Source organism: Salmo salar, chromosome 22 (assembly GCF_965601325.2).
Source record: "Salmo salar chromosome 22, fSalSal1, whole genome shotgun sequence".
Lineage (NCBI taxonomy): Eukaryota > Metazoa > Chordata > Actinopteri > Salmoniformes > Salmonidae > Salmo > Salmo salar.
The window spans coordinates 45,963,241-45,986,884 of record NC_138312.1 but is presented as its reverse complement, the minus strand read 5'-3'; the positions used below and the strand labels follow the sequence as shown (position 1 = coordinate 45,986,884).

At 42.6% G+C, this 23,644-nt stretch overlaps 3 protein-coding genes across 8 annotated transcripts in view; all 3 read left to right on the top strand.

Annotated features, from left to right (window-relative positions):
* The window catches only part of LOC106583412 (receptor-type tyrosine-protein phosphatase alpha), a 58,853-nt gene extending 54,408 nt beyond the window's left edge, over positions 1-4,445 (top strand). For all 3 annotated transcript variants that reach the window (XM_014167543.3, XM_014167540.3, XM_014167544.3), the window contains exon 23: positions 2,721-4,445. In XM_014167543.3, coding sequence (XP_014023018.3) covers positions 2,721-2,795 — 75 coding nt within the window. In that variant the 3' untranslated portion in view covers positions 2,796-4,445. The remainder of the gene's footprint in view (positions 1-2,720) is intronic.
* A 6,285-nt stretch (positions 4,446-10,730) lies between these two features.
* gon2 (Progonadoliberin-2) lies at positions 10,731-13,320 on the top strand. 2 transcript variants are annotated; one of them, NM_001141139.1, is given in 4 exon segments: positions 10,731-10,913; positions 11,805-11,950; positions 12,061-12,144; positions 13,054-13,320. In NM_001141139.1, coding segments are annotated over 3 exon segments (261 nt in total). In that variant the 5' UTR covers positions 10,731-10,913; positions 11,805-11,812; the 3' UTR covers positions 13,093-13,320.
* An 856-nt stretch (positions 13,321-14,176) lies between these two features.
* On the top strand, positions 14,177-22,652 carry zmat1 (zinc finger matrin-type 1). 3 transcript variants are annotated; one of them, XM_014167549.3, is made up of 7 exons: positions 14,177-14,347; positions 16,837-16,937; positions 17,244-17,318; positions 18,067-18,214; positions 20,288-20,557; positions 20,745-20,835; positions 20,984-22,652. In XM_014167549.3, exons 1-7 carry the CDS (start codon positions 14,209-14,211, stop codon positions 21,987-21,989), a joined length of 1,830 nt encoding a protein of 609 aa, XP_014023024.3. In that variant the 5' UTR covers positions 14,177-14,208; the 3' UTR covers positions 21,990-22,652. The 3 variants fall into 3 exon arrangements, with proteins under 3 accessions (XP_014023024.3, XP_014023023.3, XP_014023022.3); XM_014167548.3 differs by having other exon boundaries at positions 16,834-16,937; XM_014167547.3 differs by having other exon boundaries at positions 16,768-16,937.
* The last annotated feature ends 992 nt before the right edge of the window (positions 22,653-23,644 follow it).

Genomic DNA, 23,644 nt, shown 5'->3' with positions numbered 1-23,644 from the left:
CCAAAGGGTGACGTGCGAGCGCATTTCGTGACAAAAAAAATAATAATATTCCATTACCGTACTTCGAAGCATGTCAAACGCTGTTTAAAATCAATTTTTATGCTATTTTTCTCATAAAATAGCGATAATATTCCAACCGGGCGACGTTGTATTCATTCAATGGCTGAAAGAAAAAAAATGGAGAATTCTCGTGAATGCGCCTCTGTCTCACTGTTCCCAGGCTGACCACTAACAAATTCTCCTGCTGTTCTTCGCCCAGAGACAGCAGACACCCCATTCCAGTTTCTGGCGCCTTCTGAGAGCCAATGGAAGCCTTAGAAAATGTCACGTTACAGCACAGATGCTGTATTTTCGATAGAGATGCTACAGAAGGACAACAAATTGTCAGACAGGGCACTTCCTGTATGGAATCTTCTCAGGTTTTGGCCTGCCATATGAGTTCTGTTATACTCAGACACCATTCAAACAGTTTTAGAAACTTTAGAGTGTTTTCTATCCAAATCTACTAATTATATGCATATTCTAGTTTCTGGGCAGGAGTAGTAACCAGATTAAATCGGGTACGTTTTTTTATCCGGCCGTGAAATACTGCCCCCTATCCCAAACAGGTTAACAGCTTCTACCCCCAAGCCATAAGACTGCAGAACAAGTAATCAAATGGCCACCTGGACTATTTACATTGACACCCCCCCCCCCCCCCCCCCCCCCCCTTTGTTTTTGGACTCGCTGTTTGTTATCTATGCATAGTCACTTTAACCCTACCTACATGTACAAATTATCTAGACTAACCTCTACCCCCAGACATTGACTCGGTACCGGTACCCCCTGTATATAGCCTTATTTTATTGTTACTTTTTATAGCATTTTTTATTTTATTTAGTAAATATTTTCTCTTTCTTGAACTGCATTGTTGTTTAAAGGATTGTAAGTAAGCATTTCACGGTAAGGTTGTATTCGGCGCATGTAACAAATAACATTTGATTTGAAAAGAGCAATTGTCCAATAACTATACTTCAAATGTTGATTTCATACATTGTGACCAGAGCGATATCGACAGTTTTTTTTCACTTAGTCGGCTTGGGGATTCGAACCAGCGGCCTTTCGGTTACTGGCTCAACGCTCTTAATCGCTAGGCTACCTGCAATATTTTTTATTTAAGCTTTATTTATCTAGGCAATTCTTATTTACAATGACGGCCTACCCCGGCCAAACCTGGACCAATTGTGCGCCGCCCTATGGGACTCATTTACATTTACATTTAAGTAATTTAGCAGACGCTCTTATCCAGAGTGACTTACAAATTGGTGCATTCACCTTATGATATGCAGTAGAACAACCACTTTACAATAGTGCATCTAAATCTTTTAAGGGGGGAGGGGGTTAGAAGGATTACTTTATCCTATCCTAGGTATTCCTTAAAGAGGTGGGGTTTCAGGTGTCTCCGGAAGGTGGTGATTGACTCCGCTGTCCTGGCGTCGTGAGGGAGCTTGTTCCACCATTGGGGTGCCAGAGCTGCGAACAGTTTTGACTGGGCTGAGCGGGAACTGTGCTTCCTCAGAGGTAGGGGGGCCAGCAGGCCAGAGGTGGATGAACGCAGTGCCCTTGTTTGGGTGTAGGGCCTGATCAGAGCCTGAAGGTATGGAGGTGCCGTTCCCTTCACAGCTCCGTAGGCAATCACCATGGTCTTGTAGCGGATGCGAGCTTCAACTGGAAGCCAGTGGAGAGAGCGGAGGAGCGGGGTGACGTGAGAGAACTTGGGAAGGTTGAACACCAGACGGGCTGCGGCGTTCTGGATGAGTTGTAGGGGTTTAATGGCACAGGCAGGGAGCCCAGCCAACAGCGAGTTGCAGTAATCTAGACGGGAGATGACAAGTGCCTGGATTAGGACCTGCGCCGCTTCCTGTGTGAGGCAGGGTCGTACTCTGCGAATGTTGTAGAGCATGAACCTACAGGATCGGGTCACCACCTTGATGTTAGTGGAGAACGACAGGGTGTTGTCCAGGATCACGCCAAGGTTCTTAGCACTCTGGGAGGAGGACACAAGGGAGTTGTCAACCGTGATGGCGAGATCATGGAATGGGCAGTCCTTCCCCGGGAGGAAGAGCAGCTCAAAGTCACGGCCGGTTGAGATACAGCCTGGAATCGAACCAGGATCTGTAGTGACGCCTCCAGCACTGAGATGCAGTACCTTAGACCGCTGCGCCACTTGGGAGCCCAATAATGACACGTCATGAGAATGTCACAAGTGTTCAGATAAGCATGAGATTCCCTTTATTCATCCTATTCATTGAATATCGGTTTAATTATGGGCCGATACCGATATAGCGGTAAACGGACAATATCGACCAACAATATAGGTTTGACTCCATTTCTACCATACCAGCTTTGTTGTCAACAACAAATGTAAACACAAACAAGATTGTATGAACTCATCAACGAGCTCTTGACTCACCACGTCAGAAACTCACCTCTGTCCACGTTTTCTTTTTCCCCCATATTTCTTTCCTCTTTATGTGATCACCGCCATATAAGATACTTTAGTGTGTGTGTGAGTGTGTGTTCACATACACAATTTTCTCTACTGTCTTTTTGGACAGCATTTAAAACAACTTTTTCAGTGACTTTTGCAATTCCATTTGTGTACAAATGAATTGATCTTGGTTGTATATTTAGTAGTATCCTTTTTAATCATCATTGTGATGTTCTCCTCTCTGTTTTAGGAGCAGTACGAGTTCTGCTACAAAGTGGTCCAGGAGTATATTGATGCCTTTTCTGACTATGCCAACTTCAAGTAGGGACAGACCCACACAGGGGACGGACATCGATATACAGTCATAAAAACAAAGCAAACACACGTGTACCCAACAGAAGCAAAGAAACTGGTCACGGCTTAGATGACTGGACAGCCTGTGTGCTAGAAGGAAAATGGAAGGGAAGTCTTGTGACAGAGCAAAGTGCAGCGCTGCAGTGTACCGGAGGGAGGGAGTGAATATCAGAGATGCCTTCTTGAATATTTTGTAATATTGATCTTGTTAATACGGCCCCCTTGTCCCAATCTTGCCCCATCCAGACATCCCCCAATCATGTACATATACTTAGCCTGTCACATTTTGTTGTTTTGTTTTTAAGACCTTTTTTGCTGCAATTTTAGGGTGACATTTATAATGTATTTTATTGGTTTATATAAATATATGAATATAAATCGGACACTTTAGAGGCTTATGTAAAAAATGTAGAATTGAGGGAATGATGTTGGTGTTTTTTTATCTCTTGTTTTTAGTTTTATACGGTTAAGTGACTGAGACTTACGTGGTTGATGGCTTCATCTGATTCAGGCTGCAGCTTAAAGCTGATAGGTCAACCTCAGAGGAATAGATTTACACAGCCAATCAGAATTCTTCTGTTCACACGAACGCACACACGCTACAGCTGGCCAGGAGCACATCCAGAATTGGCCACGAGGGCTTTGCTAATCACATGGTCCAAACTCTTTCGACTAGTTTTCCGTTGAGTTCACAGTTCACACAGAGGTCAAGGAATCATGGCAGGACTAAGGGCGTAGCTAGCCACATATCTCCAACACATTGTGGCTTTGCTGTGTTTGTGTTCAAGGACCTAGGAAACGGTGTAATTTAGATTGGCTTGCACATGTTGGGCGTCACAGTGGATTATATGTGTGTAGAACGTTTAGGGAAGTTGAAGATTCCCGTACTGAAAAGAAATAAAATATCAAACGTCAAATATATTGAAATGTAAGGAGCGTGTTGAAGATTTGGCCAGCAATGCTTTCAAAATAGCCTTTGCATAATAATGATGAGTATGAGGTCGATATGTTGCCACAATATAATTATTCTTTCAGAATGACCCTGTATAAAACTGTCGATTTTGGGTGTATGTCCATATATCTCAACATATAGTAACCATGCAATTACTGTGCATTTCCTATCCTTTGTTGCATCATGGAAATGAACCAATTCTTATGTATGTTTTCATATATTTAATTGCTTACAGTTGGAATGGGGGAAAACATTTCCTATCTATTATTTACGTGTCATTCCATTTACTTGTGTGTAATCTATTGGGTATATTTCTTTCGGTATAGGTTGGTTGAGAAGATGGCGTCAAAATGTGAAGACCCCCTCTCTGTTTTTCAACTGGGGCCTGTTCAGGGTGATGAAACATTACAGAATGTTCAGATAGAAATGTATTGTGTAGAACATATATGGTTGTCATATAGAACAGAAATTGTCAGCTCTTCATTATATTTCTATCTGCACCATTTAGATTCTAAATTTTAGAATGTCTATCTGTTAGTGTTTTATTGAAATAGAATTCTACTCCGATGCCACATACTGAGAATTTGTTGTACTTTAATGCTGTTGCTTTGATACTCCCACCCTCAAATGGATAAATTGTTCATTTTAATGTTGAAATGTGTGACATGATGGAATGTTTGCAGTGATTTTTTTTTTCTCTTCAGAATGGCTGCCTATAAGGACAGCTTGGCTAGAAACACACGCTATGGGTTTGTGGATGAGGCCACCCTCGGGCGTACCACAGTCTAGTTGAGATTGTAATAAAAGATAAATGATGTCAGTTAGCTAGCAACAAGGTTGAGGTCAATTCCATCTCTGCTTGGTCAACTCAGGAAATGACTTAAAGTTGTCGGGGGGTGGGGGTTCCTGTACGGATTCTTTCAATGTATGTACAGTTCATTTCAGTTTGTCTACTTAGTTGGTTGAGTGCAAATGGAATTGACCCTGCCCCTGGTCCGTTAGCCAATCACAGCTACCAATTGCCCTCAAAGGATTGTAATGAACAGAGTGTGCGCATGCGTAAGAGATTCTCACCCACTTCGCAACAAACCCAACCACCCCACTCACTTGACATCTGCAAGGTTTGAGTGTATGAAGGGTAACTGACATGAGGTTTTGCTGTCAATTGTGATCGGGGATTATTGGTCAATTATAAAAGCTGCCATTTTGATCCCAGTTTCTTCATTGGTCTGTGGAGTTGACAGCACAGGAGGCTGCTGATGGGAGGACGGCTCATAATAATGGCCGGAATGGAGCAAATGGAATGGCATCAAACACATGAAAACAATGAATTTGATACCATTCCCCCAATTCTGCTCCAGCCATTCCCACGAGCCCGTCCTCCCCAATTTAGGTGCCACCAACCTCCTGTGGTTGATGGGTATACTAGAGAGCCATGAAGATCTGCCAAACCTAGTTGATGCCAAACGCATTCTCTTATACACAGATGGCCCTATTTGTCCGGTCATAAAGGTTCAGCATTGTTTTGTCATTAGGACATAAGGAAAGCCCAGTCTGTAGAAAAATACCTGCACAACTCCTACTGTTCAGGAGTTGGAATGGATTGGTTTAGCTTCTCCCTTTTCTATATTTTATAGGTCGAAAGGAAGGAGCACAATCCAACTCTGTCGTGATTGAATCATATGGGATCAGGAAATTAGAAATAGTCTCTGAAACTCCACAAAAAAAAAGCACCAGTATTGACAAATTGTTGTTATTGTTGATTGTTCGAATGCTTGTACTATTTGCATCAAAATAAAAAATCAGCACCGGTGATGCGAAGGCCAGATGGGTAACATGACCCTGAGATAGTTAATCACTTGGCAACTAGGGTTGCAAAATTATTTTTAAATGTTTTTCTTTTATCCTGTTTGAAGAATTCTAGTTGGGAGGATTCCCTCGCAGCTTATTCCCTTCTGATTACAGGATTTCTGAAAAAGAAAAACAGATTTTTGTCTTTAAAGAAAAATATTTTGCAACCTTTGTGTCAGCATTGAAGAGGCCTTTTTAGAGACTCTGGTTATGGCCTCTAGTTCTGACTAGTTCTATTAGGTTAAACCACAGGACATAGCTGGCTAGGTAAAGATCTTCAAACCGGATCTCACACTTAGACCAGTCACTTAAAAAAATACTGTCAACGTCATTTCAGACCGTGTCCCATTCCAAAGCATCTCAAATGCCCGTGTGCCATTTTATTTTCCTTCCCGGATGTTTGGTTGTGTTGGATCTTTGTAATCATCAGGGTGGGCGTTGGTCTGGAGAGGAGAGGCTTTAACTCTCATTTTGAGCCAGAAGGTTTGCTGAATGTAATCACCTGTCCCCCACGACACTGCCAACCCCAACCCCTAATGACTTAAGGCTTTACTCTAGAAAGTGCCTCACGGGTTGATTTATATGGAAAATATGTTCACTGCAACTCTCCCTCATTTGAGTTGATTGAGTGTAGGTGTATAGACTCTTGGTAAACCAGTATCATCCTACAGATTAGTACATCTATTTGGCCCCTTCCCACTACTATTTTTGAGCCTCTGTACAAAGCCCTAAAACCGTAGCTGACGCCTGGCTTTGTAACACTGAGACCAAGATCAGGGACTTTTATTATCCTGTTCAAGTTCATGATCCACCAGCCTCCTTTCCATTTCATGCTGTAATGCCGGGTTCCATTCCAATCAAACTCCATTGCTTTGTTTTGAACCAGCTTTGTCTTGGCTCCATGTCTTCATTCCATTCCACTGAAGTGCTGGACCCTTGACTATTCCTTCATTATGTCCCCTAGTCAGGTCCTCTACCTAACCTTCACCCACTATAGTGGGTAAAATCCATTGCCCTGAGTTATTCCAACCACAAATCACAATGACATTGTTTACTGGTTATTACAGAGGACAGCCAGGTGCATCCGGGCCCTTGTTCCACACCCCTGCTGGCTGCCGATAGAAATGTGATGCAACACCCCAGTAATGTAATGTCCCTGTCTGAGCAACAGGGCACACCTTTCTTCAGAGATGGAGAAAGAGAGCGAGACAGACTGGAGGAGTGGGGCTTCTTAGGGTTCAACCAGTCTCTCTGTCTCTCCCACCTCTAAACCTGTCTCTCCCAGCCTTAAACCAGTCTCTCGTCCCCCGAAACCTGTCTCTCTCTAGCGACCCCACCTCTTAAACTTGTCTCTCTCTAGCGACCCCACCTCTTAAACCTGTCTCTCTCTCTAGCGACCCCACCTCTTAAACCTGTCTCTCTCTCTGGCGACCCCACCTCTTAAACCTGTCTCTCTCTCTGGCGACCCCACCTCTTAAACCTGTCTCTCTCTCTGGCGACCCCACCTCTTAAACCTGTCTCTCTCTGGCGACCCCACCTCTTAAACCTGTCTCTCTCTGGCGACCCCACCTCTTAAACCTGTCTCTCTCTGGCGACCCCACCTCTTAAACCTGTCTCTCTCCTCCTGATCCTGTTTAGCTGTCCCTTGGATGTCTGTCTGCCTCTGCCTGTCTTTCTTTCTCTGTCGGTCTGTCTCTCTTTCTCTCTCTCTCTCTCTCTCTCTCGCTCTCTTCTCTCTTTCCTTTCTTTTTCTTTCTTTCTTTCCTTCCCTTATATTTCCTTCCTCTCTTGTTCAATTTGCCCCTTGGGCTGGTTTTGTCTCATCGATAACCGGTCACTTCCCCACTCCCTTCTGTACATAATGTAGGGTTATTTATATTTAATTCCTGTCTGCTGCCTTGCTTTTTTTTCTTAGCTTTTTTTAAGAAAATGTACATGAGCTGTACTGGGACAATTTAGAAATGTATTAGATTTTTTGTTTTTCTTGCTATTTTTTTTATTTGTTATTATTATTGTCTTAAGAAAATCCTATTTTTTATTTGCATCTGTTTTATTTTCTAGTGTTTTATTAAAATGTTGAATATATGTATATATAATTATATATATATATATATATATGATAAAATTATATATAATTATATAATGCCAAATGGCCTTTCTAAGCAAGATATTGTTTAAACCTAATAAAATGCTTGAGATGCTGTGTTATTTGTTTGTTAGCTACAGCATTATCTGGTGAAATTTGCAATAGTTACAAATGTTCTGTGGTAACACCAATCCCAACATCTAACCTGCATTCTGTTCAGTAGGGCAATCCACAGCCAAACCTAATGGAAAATGGAAATCTGTGTTCTGATAAGTAATGTTACAGGCCTCCCCTTTTTAATTACATTTCTAAATGTTTTCTCCCTACTGAACACAACCCTGTTCTGAGACTATTTACACTGCATGAGGATGATTATGTGCCCCAATGCACATCCAGGTCATGTACTGTTATTGAATGTTTGTCTGGACTGGCTTTTCAGTTAAGAGTTTAACCCTTACCCTCAATCAAATTTCTCTTTTTTTATATATATATTTTTTTATTTAACCTTTATTTAACTAGGCAAGTCAGTTAAGAACAAATTCTTATTTACAATGACGGCCTACCAAGAGGCAAAAGGCCTCCTGCGGGGACAGGGGCTGGGTTTAAAAATATAGGACAAAACACACATTACATTACTCACTGCAGCAGGGGTTGTGGTGGAATGTGTGTGAAGCCATATGTTTATTTGTATTTGAACGTTATAGTAGTCCATAATAGTTGAGGCTGCTGAGGGGAAGACTTCACCTAATAATAGCTGGAACAGAGTGAATGGAATGGCATCAAATACATGGAAACCATGTGTTTTATGTATTTGATACCATTCCACTAATTCCGCTTAATCCATTACCACGAGCCCATCCTTCCAAATTAAGTTGACACCAACCTTCTGTGGTCCATAACCAGATAATACATTATCTAGAATCTACAGCTTGGAGTAAACACTACTCCTGCAGGAATGGGAGGATTCTGGACCTGGAAGCAGAGGCGTCATGCCCACAGGGGCACGTGCCCCCTCATATATTTTTATACAGGACAAATCTGTTTTGTTTTTGTTTCTCTCTAATACTACTAGCCACCTAGCACGTTTATGACTTTCGCTTTAGCAAGCCCAGATAGGTTCACAATCTCCTAACCTCATAACTAGCTACCAAGCAGCCATTTCATGCTATCAAGTTAGAGTAGCTAGCTTGTCTATTTTAGCTGGCATGCCTGCTGGCAAGCAATTACTAAATGTATTGAATAACTCGCATTTCTTTCCATCTCTTACCCAGATTTTAGCAGAGATGCAAAGAATCATATTTATTTTCTTTAAAAAGATAACCACCAGTCAGTAGGATAGACAGCTCGAGGTATGCTTAGATATGCAGAAAAAGAAACATATAAGCATAATGATTATGGCTCTAGGTTGCAGGAAGATTTTTTTTTTTGGGTGTTAGAACATTTCCAAATTCTCCAACTTCCACCACCCAGCTATCCTTATGTACTTTGTGCCCCCACAGATTTTTGTGGTGCATGACGCCCCTTCCTGGAAGGCCACTCTCAGTGCAGGATTTTGTTCCAGCAATAACACACCTGATCCAACTAATCATGGTCTAATCTGAAGATCAGGATCAGTGATTAGCTAAATCAGGTGTATTAGCGCTGGGCTGGAACAAAAGCCTGCACACCCTGCTATAGCTCTCTCCAGGAGTGGAATTGTCCATCTCTGCGAGATCCAACTTGACGGTCCCACACCCTTGATAAGGTCCAAGGCCCCTATTCACATCTTCTAAGAGTAGCAGTGCTGATCTAGGATCAGGTCCCCCCTCTTCATTATGGTTAAAAAGGCAAAACTGATCCTAGATTAACTGATCCTACATTCTACTCTAAGAAGTTTTGTGTAGCCCAAGTTCTCCGCTTCCGTTGGCGGGCCGCGTCTCAGGAAGGTTTGGCACGCGTGATGAATTCTCCTCTGTGACTCATGCAGCGCTCTGTCATGTCCTCCTGCTTCCTGCGCCCTCCTCGCGCTGGCAGCCCCGTGTCAGTCAGCAGATTAACTAAGTCAACGGCGAGAAGACATGCTGTCAATCAACCGCCAGATAGGAACTCCCTATGCATTTTAAACATGAAAATTTGCCAGTCCCCAATTGATACCCCCTCACCCAAGCCAAAAGGCCTGTCAGACTGGAATTAAGAGAGATGGTGGTGGCTGGTGTGTTTGCCCATGCTCGTGTTTGCTTGTCATCCGGTGTCCCCATGGTCAAAGTGTTCTGACGGTCACTCGGGTGTGATGGAGGGTGCGAGACAGGCCACTGCACCACTTTAAGCAGGGGCAAATACAGAGGAAATTAGATTTGGCCTTGGTCAGTGATCCTCAACCCCCGGTCTGCTGACCAACAGTGGATCCTGGAATGTTGTTGACCAGTCCCACAGACTGTTAACGAAATTACAGTTCTCAAGTGCTAGTTGTAGGTGTCCCTCTAAGCAGGAAGGGCAACCGGTTGCCAGTCCCTGGTAAAGTAAGGACCGTAGCTTGCCGGTCCCTGATATAACAAGGTTGAGAAACATTGAAGATTCAATGTGTTCAATCTTTGTTAGTTTCAGGTTTTGTCAGGTTGTCTATGGGTCCTACACAGTTCTGAAATCTCAATGCAACTGACAAAATCTGAACCAGTCCAGTTGAAATTTTTCTTCCAATCCATTTTTCCATGAACAGAACTGGATTCATCCATCCACATGATGTTTATAGTAAACCATGTCAACCTATTGATTTTGGTGGCTGGGAGCAGGGTGGCTGGGGAGTGTAATGGAAGGGTACAGACAGGATGAACATCCCAGGGGAGGTCAGGACTATTTAGAGATGATAATTGGAATTGAGTGGATCTTACGCACACCCTGCGTCCCTTAACACCTCTGAGCTGACCGCTGGGAGGGAAAGGAGCAATGGGGGCGAGGTGGGGTAGGGTGAGGGAGGGAGGGAGGTGGCGGGGGGCATTTGAGGTGGGGACATAAATTGAGGAGGAAGAGGAGGCTTCAGAGATATCATCAGAGAGCAGCTCTACAACACTCATCGTCGCCTCGGGAAAGTGATTTGACACTGAGTTGCTGTATACCAACAGGTTAGAAATTAATAGAAGTGAACAGTGCACATAGACAGACTTGGTGGACATCAACAGTGATAACCGATTCCATACAACAAGTATTATCAGACAGGATCTAAGGTAAGGATTGCTATGATTTTTGCTATTGGGTATCAATGGGTTAAAAAGTGAGCTCTTTGAGAGAATTTTTGCATTTGCTTTAGGTTTTATGCTTTCCATGAAGTATACATTAAACCCATAGACATATACATTTTTTGGTTCCATTGTATGGTGGCAGTACCAGTATATATTTTGGAATTAGATCTTTAAAAAAAAAAAATTACGCTTAACATTATTTTCAAGCCTGCCTCTCTAAGTGGAATCTTGAGAAGAAATTACCACAACAATTGCCTATGAGAAATGGATTTTTGAAACCCACTGTAAACGTACTGTTTTTGTTTGTGGAGATTTTTTCCCCTGTGTATAAATATTATTAATGTATTGTATTAAATATTTATCCTGCATAAAATTAAGTTCTGAGCTGCCCACAAAAAAAACTTTAAGGCTTGTTGCTTTTTGCTGTTTGCTTCTCCAATCGTGCCTCTTCACCAAGATTTGAATAATTATCCTAATTTGCTTGGCAGATCAGACGCCGCCATCGCACTTCTAACACCAATGTAGCGACCGTGTAGCAGTAGGTACGGCCACAAGGGATGTTCAACCCCAGTTGTCTAACCCCAAGGCAAGCATAATCTCCCTAGGCAGTCGGTTGCCTCCCACAATGTGCTACTGTTGCCTAGGGTCGGGTTTACGAGACTAAGGCAAGCATGCAGTCCCAAGAGAATTAACTCCCTTGAGAGCTCTAGGGTCATCACAGTATTCTCCCCCTTCTCGCACTTTCTCTCGTTCCCGTGGCCTGAATTGTATAACGATCCCCCATCCCTCCCTTTCTTTCCTTGTGAAAGGTGTGCAAGCCTGACAGGTGTCTCATGCTCTCTTACCCACACCCTCCCTCTCATTACATCTCTCCAGCTCCAGTGATGGTGAGTGTGGCTAGGCTGGTGTTGATGCTGGGGCTGCTGCTGTGTCTGGGAGCCCAGCTGTCCTCCTCCCAACACTGGTCCCATGGCTGGTACCCAGGAGGCAAGCGGGAACTGGACTCATTTACCACCTCTGAGGTGGGTCACAGTACTACAATCACAATGACTCAAATGGATATTATGCATGTGTAAAATACACAGTAGCCATTTGTGTCACCATCATTCTATTATCTCTCTCTCTCTCTCAGATTTCAGAGGAGATTAAACTCTGTGAGGCAGGAGAATGCAGCTACCTGAGACCACAGCGAAGGAACATCCTTAGGAACATTCTTGTGAGTGCAGGGGCGCCCTTACGAAAAAATATTGCAGTCAGAGTGCAGTATAACTGCAGTATGCAGCAAATACTACATCTAAAATAACACCGTTTTTTTTACTGCAATAATTTTGCAAAGTAACTGCAGTTAGAGTGCAATATAACACTGCAGTTATTCTGCATCCAAAATAACACAGTCGACTGCAGTTACTGCACTTTTACTGCAGTTTCAAAACTGCAATTTATTTGTGTAAGAACAGTAGTACATTAATGTAATGATAATGTATCAGGTGGCATTCACATAGGCCAGGGATACAGTACCTCAAATCTGAGCCTGGGAGGCCGGAATACTGCTAGTTTAATTTTCACTGATTGGCCACTCAGAGCCTGACAGCCATGTACCGTAGCCAACCATTGTTGAACATTGCAGATTTTAATCCTTATTCAATGTGTCAGAGAGGCATGTTTGTTGTACGTAATGTATTTCTATCTGAACATTGCATAATAATATGTTTCATTGTCACATACACCGGATAGGTGCAGTTAAATGTGTTGTTTTCCATGGTCAGCCATAGTAGTACTGCACCCCTGGAGCAAATTAGGGCTAAGTACCTTGTTCAAGGGCATATGGACATATTTTTCACCTTAACTGCTCAGGTATTTTAACCAGTGACCTTTCAGTTACTGGTCCAATGCTCTAACTAACCGCTAGGCTACCTGCCACCCTTTAATGTTGTGCCCTGCTGAATGCAGCACTGGTGTCCCAGGTCTAAATCAGTCCCTGATTAAAGGAGAAGAATAAAAGCCCACTTGTGTGTGAGCATATGAGTGTATTGTATCTACATGTGTTACAAGCATGCTGCATAGAGGTGGAAAAGGGGGGGGGTATATTGCACCTGTAATTCATATGGTGTTACTCTCATTGCAGTTGGATGCCCTGGCCAGAGAATTTGAGAAGATAAAGTAACCTATCAACTGAAGCTGACTTAAATCCTTTCTTGTCTATCTGTTTATTTCAAATGACCTCTATTCTAATCTTATGTCCTTTGATCCAATTTTATGGTTTATCAATTTTGATAATAATGTCGCATCCCTTCTTTACCCTTGCACCCTCTTTATTGTCCCTTTAGACTCAATTACAGATGTAACATCATGCACATTCCATTTCCTGTAATAAAGTATCTATTTTGTTATTAATGTCTTCATCTTTGTCCTCTTCATTTAATTTGATCCAAAGAAAGAATAGGTATAGAAATATACTGAACAAAAATATAAACGTTTAATGCAAAGTGTTGGTCCCATGTTTCATGCCAAGATAATCCATCCACCTGACAGGTGTGGCATATCAAGAAGCTGATTAAACAGCGTTACACAGGTGCACCTTGTGCTTGGGACAATAAAAGTCCACTCTAAAATGTGCCATTTTGTCACACATCACAATGCTAGAGATGTAATTGGCATGCTGAAGGTCCACCAGAGCTGTTCCCAGAAAATGTCATGTTCATATCTCCACTATTTTGAGGTGCTGAGGAGTATTTCTGTCTGTAATAAAGCCCTTTTGTGGGGAAAAACTCATCCTGATTGGCTGGGCCTGGCTCTGCGTGGATCGACCTGGCTACCAAGTGGGTGGGCCTATGCCCTGCGCCACCGCCCAGTCACGTGAAATCCATAGATTAGGCCTTATATGACCGATTGACCGATTTCCAATTCATCGGTCAAACCGATGAATTGACCGAAATTGACCGATTTCCTTATATGAACTATAACTCAGTAAACATTTGGAAATTGTTGCATGTTGCCTTTATATTTATGTTCAGATCTGAAAATACAATTGAGCAGAAAAACATTAACAATACAGTAAAAGGTTCTCAGTTATTATATGCAAGTTGAGCACACAGAATTCCCAACCAAGTCAAAACAAAACTCTAACTTTACAGAGAGTAAATCATGTTATGTTTCACTATATTGGATTGGAGTCATCCATATAGCTCACATAACCGTGGTTACATACGTAACCTTAGTTATCATGTTCTGCAAACATGTATCGACACATTGCGCATGCGTTGCTCAGATAGGAAGAAAGATGGAGGGAAGTATCTGTGCTCCGCTGCTAGCGGAGTCAGATACTGAAAATAACATTATTTCTACTCATAACGTGGCTTCTGTATCAGATGCTGACACAGTAATAAACACTAATAATACCAATAGTTCACAGATTGAAGGTGAGTTCATTAAGAACGCGAAATTACAGCGTCTGGTGAATGGATGCCCAGTTCGTAGCAAGCTAGCTAGCAATGCTGACGTTAGCCAAGGGCGTTCTCAAAGTTAGCAAACTGTTAAATGTCGAATTAGGCACTTTAGCCTATGATAGGATCAACTTTAGCGAGCTAGTTATCCGATATGACCACTTTCTGTCGGTTAACAATCGTGTCTTTCCCATTTGAACGTCGTTTTACGCATATCCTTGTAATCACTCTGCCAGCTAGCTAACTATTAGCTATACGTTAGTTCGCTAGCAAGGACCCACTCAAACACTTGACTGAGAGGCCCTAAAATAGCTGCCATTGCATTGAAGCCAATTTGTTAGCACAATTCCCCCCACTACAGTTGCTGTCACATTGGATTGGTTAGCACGAAATTATTGACTAGTTATTCAACTCCTATTCAATCAGAACCGGTGCCTGGGTTAAGAAACTAGCTATACACAACAAGGCACATTGTTTTTGTCTTTCCTGGGTCACCAGTCTTGAAATAGGGTCTTGGCTAATTTATTCAAACCTGCTGCCTAACTAGCTAAACATTGTTACATTGTTACCTCTTGTGAAACTGTTTGACTTGTCTAGTATTACATTCAATTCCATTATTAGGCATAGGCTATCTCTTTACACTGTGCTCAACATGACTGTCTGGAGAGAGTTTGCAATACCAATAGGTTGTCAACATAAACAAAGTTGTTTTCAGTTCATTGCTATACTTAATATAACTATATAACTTGCAGTACTAAGGGACTTGTATGCCATTTTTGTCAATTCACATCAGCCATATTGAAAATGCCCACACACTGGTGTTCAAACCTTCTGAACATCAACTTCAGTTCTATTTCTGCTATCTTGTTTACCATCACTAAAGGGTGCGGTTAACATTTGGTAAGTACTGTACTTTAAAGTAGTATATGTGTGTAGAAATCCAGTTTCTTTATGGGATATTTTGAAAGTAAAGATTGTGGAAGCAATAGCCATTTTGAGTTCTAGCAATAGCACTAAGTGCATTCTCAATTGTAGATGGTTTTGAAACGATGATTTATAACTCCCAAGATTCAAGCATGGGCATGCGTCAATGAACCTAGTATGTAGCCTGCCGGTGAATTATTCTCCATGCAGTCCTCTCAAAATTAGGAGAGCCAACAAGTGGGAAAGGAAACATAGTTGATTTCTAAATTAATATTACAGGGTGTAGTCAAGGCAAAATATGGGCACTTTATAATCAAGACAGATAAGTTATCAGTAACATTGAGTAGTGTTTTTAAGGCCTACTTTACGGTTTATGATTGGGGTACAGTTAAAATGATTTGTGACTAGGCAGAGGAACAGTGCATTGTCCTCACCCAAAGTTTCAGCCACATCTGTGAATTCAATTTACTCCTTCCTTCTACAGAAAGATGGTAGTGTACATGATACACTGTCTGCATGCAAGAGTGTTGCTTTCTGTTATTATATTTCAGAATGAGCTTGACAGCATTTGGAATGATCAATTCAGTAAAAGTGATAGTAAGAGTGTTATGGTTTCAGACATCTGACACTTGGAATACAGTATGTAGTGAAGTAGATAGTGTACATGTAATGAACTGAGCTTTCACCCTACACAATCGACACAGTAGGTTTCTGTGTCACTGATTTTCATACCAGTTTATCACATTAAAGGGGCACTTTCTAGCCTCACATTCATGATCTCCAGCACCGTATCAGTGTCTACATTGTGCGAACTGTGATTTGTCTACGTTCTGCTGTCAAAATGATCAGTAGAAAAGGTCCCAATGACCCCCAAATTAGATGACATCTTATCAATCTAATATGAATCAAAATAGTGCATTAGTGTTACTGTAGGTCACATATGAACATTTAAACATCACTGGGGAAACTCACTTGCAACAAAGACTGACATTGATTTATTGCAAGACTCAGGTTTGGCAGTCATTGGGTCGAGAAAATTGTATCTGAGTAGTGAGGTTGGTTCATTATAGTTGTACTTCATATTGTGTCTTCCAACAAAATGGTCACATTTCCTTACTCTTACAACTTGCCCTCTCCATTCTGTCAAATGTCCAAATATCTTCTCATTCATCTGCACACATGGACTAAGATGTTGACTTGAGTGAAGACCTATGGTCGCTCTTAACTCAGATGCTGCTTTCAATAAGCTCAATGTTTCATAGTTATTTTATTTTTGTCTTGGTTTTGTACAGTATACATGTGGGTCGATTACCCAAGTTTTCTCTCTTGTGTTTTCTTTCAACATTATTATCCATTTCACACAGTGATTCATGCAATCACAACAACAACAGATGTACTCTATTTTTCACAGCATGGTGCAAATATTTATCTTCTGTTTTGAGGGTTTCATTTGTATTTTGTCTTTCATCCAGGCAGTCTTTTGTTCAGAACGTTCTCTGAACATTCAAAAATGTTAAAGGAGCGTTCCCTGTTCCCAGCAGACTTGGGAGAAAGTGACCTGAAGGGTCTCTTCACGGACAGCCACTGCCATGTGTGTGAGGCTTCTCTGCTGTTCGAGTCCCAGAGGATCGCACACTACGAGGTATGTGAGTGTGTGTCCGTCTTCCACGTCTCAACACTTGTGTTGTAATTATGATAACCAATAACGTTTAAACAGTACATTCCTTTAGGTCTCAATGCACTTGACATTGTTTGGGGGTAACTCGTTCCACCCACCACCAATGTGTCTGTCTACCCACCAACCCAAGTTTAATTCAACAGAAACCATCTTCCTCATCATATTTGAGTGTGTTCATTTTACCATCTTAATGTTAGCCAACTGTACAGTTTGAGCTCCTCTGCAAAGAAGCTAGAGGGAAAAAATGATAATGTCCTCCTCTGACTGCAGGGAAAAAAGCATGCTCAGAAAGTGAGACTCTACGTGCAGACCAAGAAAGATGAGAAACGGAGTAAAGACTTCCAGGTAAGACATTGATGGAACAGATGCCTGGACAAAATGTTACTTGCATTATTTTTTTATTTAACTAGGCACGTCGTGTGTGTGTGTGTGTGTGTGTGTGTGTGTGTGTGTGTGTGTGTGTGTGTGTGTGTGTGTGTGTGTGTGTGTGTGTGTGTGTGTGTGTGTGTGTGTGTGTGTGTGTGTGTGTGTGTGTGTGTGTGTGTGTGTGTGTGTGGGAAATCCAGCTTCTGGTAGCAATTGTATGAACCAATCCCGATGAAATCAAAATTAGGCATTGTGTTGACGTTCTAACCATCAGAAGGGGAAAGGGGGGTACCTAGTCAGTTGTACAACTGAATGCCTTCAACTGAAATGTGTCTTCCGCATTTAACCCAACACTTCTGAGTCAGAGAGGTGCGGAGGGCTGCCTTAATCGACATCCACGTCTTCGGCGCCCGGGGAACAGTGGGTTTACTGGCTTGCTCAGGGGTAGAACGACAGATTTTTACCTTGTCAGCTCGGGGATTCGATCCAGCAACCTTTCGGTTGCTGGCCCAACGCTCTAAACACTAGGCTACCTGCCGTGAATGCCATGATCGCAACCCTAAAGTGTTATTGTAATGGGTCCGACATGGTCCAATGCGTTCCAACCCGATCCAGGTGAAATCAATAAGCTTCTAGAGAGCATTATTGTTACTTTCTCTGAAAGGTTGTAGACTATCATGTTATAGTTACCATTATGAGTGTGGGTGTCTGATGTTGTGTTGAGCAGAGAGGAATCACTATGGACAAGGACCGCTTCTGTGAGCTGTGCAGCATGGTGTTCAGTTCTCCGGTGGTGGCCCGCTCCCACTACGACGGCAAGGTCCATGCCAAGAACCTGAGAAAACAGGCCCTCTATCCCACCACCCAGCCAGCAGGTTAGTACGGCCTATATCACACTGTCTAATAGACAGGTTAGTACAACCTATATCACTCGAATAGACAGGTTAGTACAACCTATATCACGCTAATAGACAGGTTAGTACAGCCTATATCACACTCTAATAGACAGGTAGGTACAGCCTATATCACACTGTCTAATAGACAGGTTAGTACAGCCTATATCACTCTGTCTAATAGACAGGTTAGTACAGCCTATATCACTCTGTCTAATAGACAGGTTAGCACAGACTATATCACTTTGTATAATAGACAGGTTAGTACAGCCTATATCACTCTGTCTAATAGACAGGTTAGTACTGCCTATGTCACACTGTCTAATAGACAGGTTAGTACAGCCTATATCACACTGTCTAATAGCTAGGTTAGTACAGCCTATATCACTCTGTCTAATAGACAGGTTAGTACAGCCTATATCACTCTGTCTAATAGACAGGTTAGTACAGCCTATATCACTCTGTCTAATAGACAGGTTAGTACAGCCTATATCACACTGTCTAATAGACAGGTTAGTACTGCCTATGTCACACTGTCTAATAGACAGGTTAGTATAGCCTATATCACACTGTTTTAGACAGGTTAGTACTGCCTATATCACACTGTCTAATAGACAGGTTAGTACTGTCTAATAGACAGGTTAGTATAGCCTATATCACACTGTTTTAGACAGGTTAGTACTGCCTATATCACACTGTCTAATAGACTGGTTAATACTGCCTATATTAATCTGTCTAATAGACAGGTTAGTACAGCCTATATCACTCTGTCTAATAGACAGGTTAGTACTGCCTATGTCACACTGTCTAATAGACAGGTTAGTATAGCCTATATCACACTGTTTTAGACAGGTTAGTACTGCCTATATCACACTGTCTAATAGACAGGTTAGTATAGCCTATATCACACTGTTTTAGACAGGTTAGTACTGCCTATATCACACTGTCTAATGGACTGGTTAATACTGCCTATATTAATCTGTCTAATAGACAGGTTAGTACAGCCTATATCACTCTGTCTAATAGACAGGTTAGTACAGCCTATTTCTCACTGTGATAGACAGCTTAGTACAGCCTATATCACTGTCTAATAGACAGGTTAGTACAGCCTATATCACACTGTCTAATAGACAGGTTAGTACAGCCTATATCACACTGTCTAATTGACAGGTTAGTACAGACTATATCACTCTGTCTAATAGACAGGTTCGTACAGCCTATGTCACTCTGTCTAATAGACAGGTTAGTACAGCCTATATCACACTGTCTAATAGACAGGTTAGTACAGCCTATATCACTCTGTCTAATAGACAGGTTAGCACAGACTATATCACTTTGTATAATAGACAGGTTAGCACAGACTATATCACTGTATAATAGACAGTTTAGCACAGACTATATCACTCTGTCTAATAGACAGGTAAGTACTGTCTATATCAATCTGTCTAATAGACTGGTATGTACTGCCTGTATCACACTGTTTAATAGACTGGTAAGTTCTGTCTAATAGACAGGTTAGTACAGCCTATATCACTCTGTCTAATAGACAGGTAAGTGCTGCCTATATCACTCTGTCTAATAGACAGGTAAGTGCTGCCTATATCACTCTGTCTAATAGACAGGTTAGTACAGCCTATTTCTCACTGTGATAGACAGCTTAGTACAGCCTATATCACTGTCTAATAGACAAGTAAGTACTGCCTATATCACTCTGTCTAATTGACTGTTAATTACTCACTCTATCTAATAGACAGGTAAGTACTGTCTATATCAATCTGTCTAATAGACTGGTATGTACTGCCTGTATCACACTGTTTAATAGACTGGTAAGTTCTGTCTAATAGACAAGTAAGTACAGCCTATATCACTCTAATTGACAGGTAAGTACAGCCTGTATCATTCTAATAGACAAGTAAGTACTGCTTATATGACTGTAGTGCGTTCATTGTGTTAAAGTTTATTTCACTCTGTCTAATAGGCAGGTTAGTACAAGTAATCTAATACTATTATAGTCAGGGTTAAAACTGAACCCTCACATCTCTCTTTCGCTATCAGACACTCTCTCTCAAAGGGGCCCCGGGTTGGCCATAGCAGGGCCACTCCAGGCCTCTGGCATTGACCAGGGAATGGTCGAGGAGGGGGGGAAGGGACCCCAGAACACCTCAGAGACTGTGGACCTGAGTGACCCTAACAAGCACTGCCGCCTGTGTGCCGCCTCCTTCAACAACCCCCACATGGCCCAGCAGCACTACGCCGGCCGCAAGCACCAGAGGAACCACTCCCGCCAGCAGCTGCTCAAAGACCTGGGAGAGGACCCTGCACAAGGTACCCATGCCCTACGCTGTCTGTCTGTCTGTGGTCATAGACCGGTCAGTGAAATGGGTGGAAAGGAAGCAATTGGCCAAGGCTTTTAATCCCTCAAATAGCTCCATCTTCTCCCAAAATGCAAAAACAAGGTTTCTGTCTCTGAGGAGTAATTATAATATTCTGTCCACTATTCATCTGTTTGCAGCCAACTCCTTCACATGTCCGGTGTGTAACATTAAGCTTGACTCTGTGGAGATGTACCATGCTCACATGCAAGGAAACAAGCACCAGATCAAGTAAGAGGACAGCCACATTCATTTTGACCTAATACATTTCATGAAGAACACACTTTGTTTCCCCAAAACAGATAGTTTTCACTAAGTTCCCAGCTCTGCACTATGTCAAAGTATGTAACCCTTTGGCTCTCACCCTGTGTCCCATCAGAGAGAAGAAGGTTGTTGACCTATGCAAGTCTCAGAAGAAGGTGTATGATTCGTTCGCAGATGAATTGGCCGACTACATCCACGTGCAGAAGGCCCGCGGTATAGCCCCAAAAACCAGCTTCGGGGCTACCGGGGAAGAGGAAGAGGGAGAAGGAGAAGCGAACCTCGGCAAGGTTGACGGCCAAAATAAAACCACCTTGGTCCTTCCTCCTTCTTCCCGCCCTCCTCTTCCTCTCACCTCTCTTCCTCTGCATCCTGCTGCTGCCTTTTATCCTCCTCCCCTTTGGTGCCCGCCCTACCAGCCTCCTCCCACTCACTTTGGGTTCAAGGGAGGCACCTATGAGCAAACAGCCTGGGGCCACGCTTTCCCTCAGGGCTTCCTCCCAGGATCTGCTCCTGCAGGCTTTATTGGCTGGCCTAAAGCCAGGGGGAGGGGCAAGGAATGTTCAAGCTCCTCCTCTTCCTACACAAGCTCCTCTTCCTGCAGCAGTGACAGCAGTGACAGCAGTGACAGTGACTACAGGCACAGAGAGAGGAAGAGGAGGAAGAGGAAGATGAGGAAGGAGAGAGGGAGGAGGGCGAGAGAGGAGGACTCGGAGGAGAGGAAGAGGAGGAGAGGGAAGAGTCTAAGAGATGACGACACAGAAGGGAGAAGAGGAAGAGAGCATGACGAAGAAGCGGAGGAAGAGAGTAAGAGGAAGAGAAAAAGACTGCACTATAGTAGTAGGAGTCACAGAGAGGGACACAGGGCAAAGAAACGCCGGGAAGAGGATGAAGATAAAGAAGGAAGGAAGGAGGAGAAAGAAGAGAGTACAGAGGAAAGGGTGGGAGGAGGAGAAGAGAAGGAGGTGCATATTCAGGCTGAGATTCAGGAAGAGATGGAAGAGAGGGAGCAGGCCAAGGAAACCAAGGCCAAACACAGGAAAGACAAGAAGAAGACCAAGGAGAAAGTGGACACCAGGACAGAGGAGGAAAAGCTATGGGATGAGTCCATCATAGGCTTATGATGCAGAGACCCTCCTGGAACCCACCATGAAGGCTAAAGCCAGGAACATACTCAATGCAAATATGTCTAGTGACATGATAAAAAGTTGGTGAACATGAACAAAAGCAACAAAGTTCTACGTGCTTTCGTAACTTTGTTAAGCAAAGTAGGCTCGCATGAAGAAATGCTACCGATCCATTTGGCATCACAATTTGTAGCAAACAAGCTCCCATGTTCTTGTTTTTTTATGATCACCAACTGTCAGCTCTTGATGATGTCACTAGACGTCTTAACGCGTTATGTTCCAAGTTTTACAGCTGTCAAGCCGGACATTACAGACGTCAACAACGACAACAACATTGGCTTACGACGACTGACTTTACACAGTCATGACACAAGCAGTAGTGTAGTAATGCTAGCTGGCTAGCCATATGCTTAGTGTAAAATAAGGGTTTGTGTCATGAATGTAATATAGTTTATTCACATCAGCTGCCATGACTGTTTATTACGTCTGCTATAACGTGCTTCTGACAGCGAGATGATGGGCGTACAAGGAATATGTCATGTTGTCGGCAACCTCGACACGCAACTCTATTGCACATCCATTTTGAAGTAACAGAGCTCACTTCACGGCGCAAAATAATATGATGTTGCAATGACATTAAAGGCCCAGTGCAGTCAAAAATGTGATTTCCTGTGTTTTATATAGGGTTACAAAGGGAGGGTATATTACTAGAAACTTTTTAAATTTACCAGTTAAATACCATAGTTTTTGTACTGTATCTTTCAAGGGTTTTATGTAATCTGTCACAAAACATCTTGTGGCCCATTTTGGAACTTCAGATTCTCACAGTTGTCTGTAATCATCTCTGGCCCTCTGAGATTTAAAAATAAACTGACAAACCATTAAACCATTATCCTACATATAACCATCAACTTAGTTAATACTGTTGAGTTTTTACTCTGAGAATTAGAACCTAACAGACACTATGAAAGCTTAAACCAAGTGTATTCTTCCCAGAGGGTCAATACAGCTACACGGCTCAAAAAAATAAAGGGAACACTAAAATAACACATCCTAGATCTGAATGAATGAAATAATCTTATTAAATACTTTTTTCTTTACATAGTTGAATGTGCTGACAACAAAATCACACAAAAATAATCAATGGAAATCCAATTTATCAACCCATGGAGGTCTGGATTTGGAGTCACACTCAAAATTAAAGTGGAAAACCACACCACAGGCTGATCCAACTTTGATGTAATGTTCTTAAAACAAGTCAAAATGAGGCTCAGTAGTGTGTGTGGCCTCCACATGCCTGTATGACCTCCCTACAACGCCTGGGCATGCTCCTGATGAGGTGGCGGATGGTCTCCTGAGGGATCTCCTCCCAGACCTGGACTAAAGCATCCGCCAACTCCTGGACAGTCTGTGGTGCAACGTGGCGTTGGTGGATGGAGCGAGACATGATGTCCCAGATGTGCTCAATTGGATTCAGGTCTGGGGAACGGGCAGGCCAGTCCATAGCATCAATGCCTTCCTCTTGCAGGAACTGCTGACACACTCCAGCCACATGAGGTCTAGCATTGTCTTGCATTAGGAGGAACCCAGGGCCGACCGCACCAGCATATGGTCTCACAAGGGGTCGGAGGATCTCATCTCGGTACCTAATG

What these genes read in the sequence shown, in the direction of transcription:
- gon2 (XM_082967320.1), top strand. Translation starts at nt 11,762, where the DNA reads ATGCTCTCTTACCCACACCCTCCCTCTCATTACATCTCTCCAGCTCCA. An exon ending in ACTCATTTACCACCTCTGAG is followed by an intron (nt 11,951 to 12,060) that starts GTGGGTCACAGT and finishes TCTCTCTCTCAG; the next exon opens with ATTTCAGAGGAGATTAAACT. An exon ending in ACATCCTTAGGAACATTCTT is followed by an intron (nt 12,145 to 13,053) that starts GTGAGTGCAGGG and finishes CTCTCATTGCAG; the next exon opens with TTGGATGCCCTGGCCAGAGA.
- zmat1 (XM_014167547.3), top strand. Translation starts at nt 14,209, where the DNA reads ATGGAGGGAAGTATCTGTGCTCCGCTGCTAGCGGAGTCAGATACTGAA. An exon ending in AACGGAGTAAAGACTTCCAG is followed by an intron (nt 17,319 to 18,066) that starts GTAAGACATTGA and finishes TGTGTTGAGCAG; the next exon opens with AGAGGAATCACTATGGACAA. An exon ending in GGAAACAAGCACCAGATCAA is followed by an intron (nt 20,836 to 20,983) that starts GTAAGAGGACAG and finishes GTGTCCCATCAG; the next exon opens with AGAGAAGAAGGTTGTTGACC.